The sequence below is a fragment of the Monopterus albus genome, unplaced genomic scaffold, assembly GCF_001952655.1.
Source record: "Monopterus albus unplaced genomic scaffold, M_albus_1.0 scaffold376.1, whole genome shotgun sequence".
Lineage (NCBI taxonomy): Eukaryota > Metazoa > Chordata > Actinopteri > Synbranchiformes > Synbranchidae > Monopterus > Monopterus albus.
Genome location: NW_018128256.1, coordinates 171,099 through 176,142, shown reverse-complemented (window position 1 = coordinate 176,142; position 5,044 = coordinate 171,099). Strand labels below are relative to the sequence as shown.

At 37.1% G+C, this 5,044-nt stretch overlaps 1 protein-coding gene across 2 annotated transcripts in view; it reads left to right on the top strand.

The window, feature by feature from the left end:
- The first annotated feature begins 3,453 nt into the window (after window positions 1-3,453).
- The window catches only part of rufy3 (RUN and FYVE domain containing 3), a 15,899-nt gene continuing 14,308 nt past the window's right edge, over window positions 3,454-5,044 (top strand). For both annotated transcript variants that reach the window (XM_020585772.1, XM_020585774.1), the window contains exon 1: window positions 3,454-3,946. In XM_020585772.1, the coding sequence (XP_020441428.1) occupies window positions 3,685-3,946 (262 nt within the window). In that variant the 5' untranslated portion in view covers window positions 3,454-3,684. The remainder of the gene's footprint in view (window positions 3,947-5,044) is intronic.

Below are 5,044 nucleotides of genomic sequence, written 5' to 3'. Positions count from 1 at the left end.
ACTGCTCCGCTGCTGCATAGTGATCATCTCTCTATCATCTTTTTGTTGCGGCTGGAACAAGTCATTGTACATCTATGTCAGGGTCAAAGCTTAAACTGCGTCCATTCTTTGGATACTGAAAACATAAACAAAAGGAAGACATTTGATCACAAAATGTCACGATGAAAAGAAGCATACAAACACACAGGCATGTATTTTATATAAATAAATGCAACAAAAAACTGAAAAGCAAAACTGAGACATCTTTTGGCCACAAAGCTCCCAATGGCACTGGTAAAATAGTGTTTAATGAAATACCGTTGTTCATCATTATGTTTTATAATCCCAGATTTTACAGAAAAAGCATTCCTGTTCTGGCTTTATACGTTTGGGATACTTGTCAGGCGAATGTCTCTACATTATATCTGCAAGGTTTTCTATCCATAGCAAGTGCAAAGTCATTTTAAAATAGCAGGGATGGTGTCAACTCATTAGTCAACTAAGCTAACTCACAGTTTAACTCATGCTACACAGGCTAAGTTAACTCTACTGCAAAACAGGAAAATCTACTGGATGACCGTCTTCAACATGTGTTAGCACAGGCCTCCATGTAAAGACCAGGTGATGGAAAAAGGTAAAAGGAAAATATTAGACAAATTGTTATAATGTCAAAATATACTGTACATATGAATGACCACAGTTTTTTTTTTTTTGTTTTTTTTTTGCACTGAATTGCAGTTTGACAGTTTTTGTGATATTTTTTTACTTTACCACAATGGGAAAAGCTTTGTATTCATGATATCAGTCTCATTAATATATTACCCAATTTAGTGTTGTAAATGTTTAACTTCATTCGTCAGAAGAGGGCTTTTCAAATTTAGAGTGGACACGCTGCAAAAGAAGTGCAACCTGATGTGATGAATTAACAAGGACACCCTGTCTTTGCTAAGTAACACACAGACTGAACATGCTGTCATCACATGACATGAATTTTTTAACAGCTTTATGATGATTAACCTTTAACTTTAGGTTGGGTTTATGTTTCTCAGATTTAGTCTCTTGGATTATATACAACAACAGAAGAGTAACACTTAACGTGTGTGAAACTCAAAGTTAAACATTACATGCTGGGGATGTTAAATGTTTCAGGTTTCATCTAAGTCACACTCACCCTGATACTTTTTGGAAAGTCACGAGGTATTACCAGGACAAAACTGGGACAGAGATTTGTGCCGTCAAAACTAAGACATCATGTGGCTGAACTGTTTAGACAGAGACTGATTTGATATCTAGTTTATTTTTGCAAGTAGGATTTGAAGGTCTTGTATATCAGAAGCAGGCCTATGTTGTATACATTTAAAACAAATTTACATACTTATGTCTGAACTGAGATGAACATTTGAATTTCTATTAATTGTGTATGTTTTTCAACAAGTTACGTATCATTGTTTGGAACATTTTGATTATTGTTCTTTATTTTGAATAAAGATGGTCTGTGCTAAAGTTGATCCCAATTGGTCTGAGAAGAAAATTACCTTGTGGAAACTTGTGTTGCAGTTTGGGCCCATGATATGATACAGGATCTTGGTTACACTTTGACCTGAACAAGCCTTAGTCAAAGGTTTTTAAAAAATTGTCTTGTGCTTTTACCTTTGCTATTTAAAAATGTACAAGTTGTTCTCATACACTGTTCTCAAAACAATGTTTTATATTTTTATTCATAACACAAATTTAAGATGACATATCTGAGAGAAGGTATTATCCCACATAAATGAGTGTTTAACGCAAAACAGGTGCTCTTTATCCATTTACAACATGTTCGGCATGTCAGCATTTTCAGGTTTTCCACCATGCATGACAAGTTTTATCACTGGACAAACATCAGAAAAGTCAAAAGAGACAGGAAGACAGAGTAACATTAGCCATTTCACAGTTCTGCTTCTTTCTTTTAAATTCAGTTTTAAAACATAAAGCCTATTAAAGAATTGAATTTCTTCTTAAAGAGGGTTTTCAGAGCTGTGCTCAAGGGCTTGTTGGCATTTTATTTGAAATGTGTTCTACCATGTGTGAACACCTAATGCTGCTGTTCTGATCCCTGTTGTCTCTCCACAGGTTTTTTTAATTTCATGCCAGCTCATGTCTTTGATGTGAAATTGTTCCAAGAAATGTGGCTCCACCTCCCTCTTTTCTCTGAAACTCTTTAAAACACATGTTGACATTAAAAATGGGCAAAACATCACTTCCCACTGTTCAGGATAAGTAGTATAGATGATGGATGGATACAAGCACTGCTCAGAAGGCACCCAGAGAGGGTGAAGGAGGTTTGGGAGGACATACAAAGTATTAGAGAACATTTCATAAAGATGGAGACAAACTTTTGCACTAATATGATTTTTATTATTTTACTATAACTTTCTTTTTATACACTCCATGACCATTTTTGTTACTTCTGTTGATGAAGGAACATTTGCACTAGCTTAATGTACATTAACTATTATATTGATAAGAAAAAAATTCTTTGTTTTACTCCTTTTGCCATTTCCATTTGCAACTAACTGTAATAGGACTCAACAAAGAACACTGTAATACTCTTCTGTGAGGTTGAATTTACTGACCAGTATTATCTGGAATTTCATTTGTGCTTTATTATTGTCTTTTTGAACTATTGTGGTAATACAATGAATTGTGTTACTAATTATAGCAGTTGTTTACATCATTGATGTAAATGAAAGAAAATGTTGAAACTTATTGGCAGAGGCCTAATTAGGACAAAAATGAGCTTAGAACTGAATTAACTCCAAAAGGAAATAGCTGAACAGCAAATTTATAAGGATTTATAAGGCTGCATACTGATGCAATGCAACATTTCAACCAACATGGTCTTCATCAGGCAAATAATCTGCCCGATGAAGAGCACGATGGATTTCTCTTCTTACTGGTTGATTTGTCCTGCACCTGTACCCAATTTTTGTTGGGATGTGCACACATTTTTAAACCTTTTTTGCCATTTGAACAATCTAAACATTGCAAACATATTTTAAACATTTGAAAGCATTTGTGTATTATTTCATATTAGAAATACAAACTTGGCAGATGTCCATAGCTAAAGAAAGCACACATATTTTGCAGCCTCTGGTATTGTATGGATCATGTAATTAGGCTATTTGTGCAGGCCAGGTGAATGTTATTGCTGCAATCTATTAGTTAGAGCATATGAATGTAAATCATTTTCTTAAAATGTTATTTTCTTGTTGTCCAGCAGGTTGCGCTATTTCTGAGCGTATAAAGGGTCCTGTTAATGCAACAACAGTTCACCAGAGAGTCTTTAATAAAAGAGAGGCACAAGCGTTTTGGCGTATGTCGCAATGAATCATGGGAGAAAGCAGGCGCTCAACCCTAGATCTACCACTTGCGGTGCATCTTCCTTAATGTATATTATTTCTGGTCATGTGAACGGAAATTAGGAACAGATTTGACCAATATGTTAATGTGTAGCTGTTTCCGGGTTAGGGGGAGACTGTGAAGGGTAGGACGAAAGACGCAGTGATTACTGGACACATTTTGGAGTAAATTAATTGCCATTTCGCATGTTTTGGTAACGACGGTGGCCGCAGTATAATAACTGCACCTAGCTAACCTGGCGAGTCGAGCGCTGAGTGACAGCTCACCCGCTGGTCACATGAGGTGAATTAGTCCGGAGCTAGGATGGCAGGGCGGGATGTGCCGTCGGGGGCTCTACCTGTACAATTATCTTCAGAGGTTTCAGAAAGTTCTGGGATGCAAAATTCCTCAGACGAAAAGGGACATGTTGTCAGTCCAGACGAAACTCTCTGTCCGACGTCGGTGATTTACTTTAAGGAGGCTTTAGACTCGTCAAACTTGAGGTTTGGGAAGGCTGGGTCGTTGCCACCCACTGTGCTTCGACAGTATGACTTCAAGATTGAAAGGATCGAGTCAAAGCGCAGAAGTAAGTGCTATAAAGTCCAGACAGTCACCCAACTAGGTAACATTATCCTTCTTAATAGCCCAGTTTACTACGGTTATCAACTGTACTTACAGCTGGCGTTTGTAGCTTATTTGTGTTGTAGGATTATGGCTCTTGTTACCATTGCTAACTCTGAGAGACGAGACAGTCCAAGTAACTTCAAAACAGTGCTGATTTATTCAAAGGATCACAGGTAAAATTAACATTACACGCTCAGGTATCTTGCACCTCCAAACTGCACGCAGGCAGATGTAAGATGAAAGACCCTGAACCCACCAGGCCTATACATTATATCACCTCAGTTGGGCTAGCCCCATACTACACAGACACATCAACCAGCTGTTGCCAGTTTTGCAGCTGGCCCTAGCAGTAGTCAAAACATGAAGCAAATCAATGTGTGAATGTGTGTGTCTGTTGGTTAAGTGGTGTGTAACTAAAAACATTCTCACGACCTCTAGTAACATGTAGTGATATTAAACATAAGAACATATTATGGCTAAGGCTACAGTTATACACGTCATAATAATAATATTAAACACCCTGTCTGCTGACAGTCATCAACTTTTCTCTCTAGTTATCCTTGACCAGATGCACCCTGTAGAAACTCATAAGCATGACTAAGCATTTAACAGTCTAACTAGACATCCTATCTCCACTAAACATTTCTGATACATAAAGTATCTATCCAATTTCTATCTGACTAAAAATACCTAACAGTGTGGTTAGCTAAGTTTTGGCAGAACATAACTCAAGGTAGCTAACATCAGGAAGGTAACAGATAAGGTCGGCTGTCTTGTTTAGGTCATTTTCAGCCTCGGATTTATGTGCTAAGTCAGCTAAACATCACTCAGTTTAAGGTTATCCTACAGGAATTTCCGCATTGTGGGATTAATAAAGTCTTATTTTATCTTATCTTACCCTAAATAATAGAGCTACCGTGTCAATCAGTTAACTTAGTTTAATAATGAAAGATATTTCCCAGTTACTCTTAACCAGTGAAACTCAGAGAGACGAGGCGGTCCAAGTGGATACAAAAAACCGTGCTGGTTTATTCAAAGGATCACAGGTAAAATTAACATC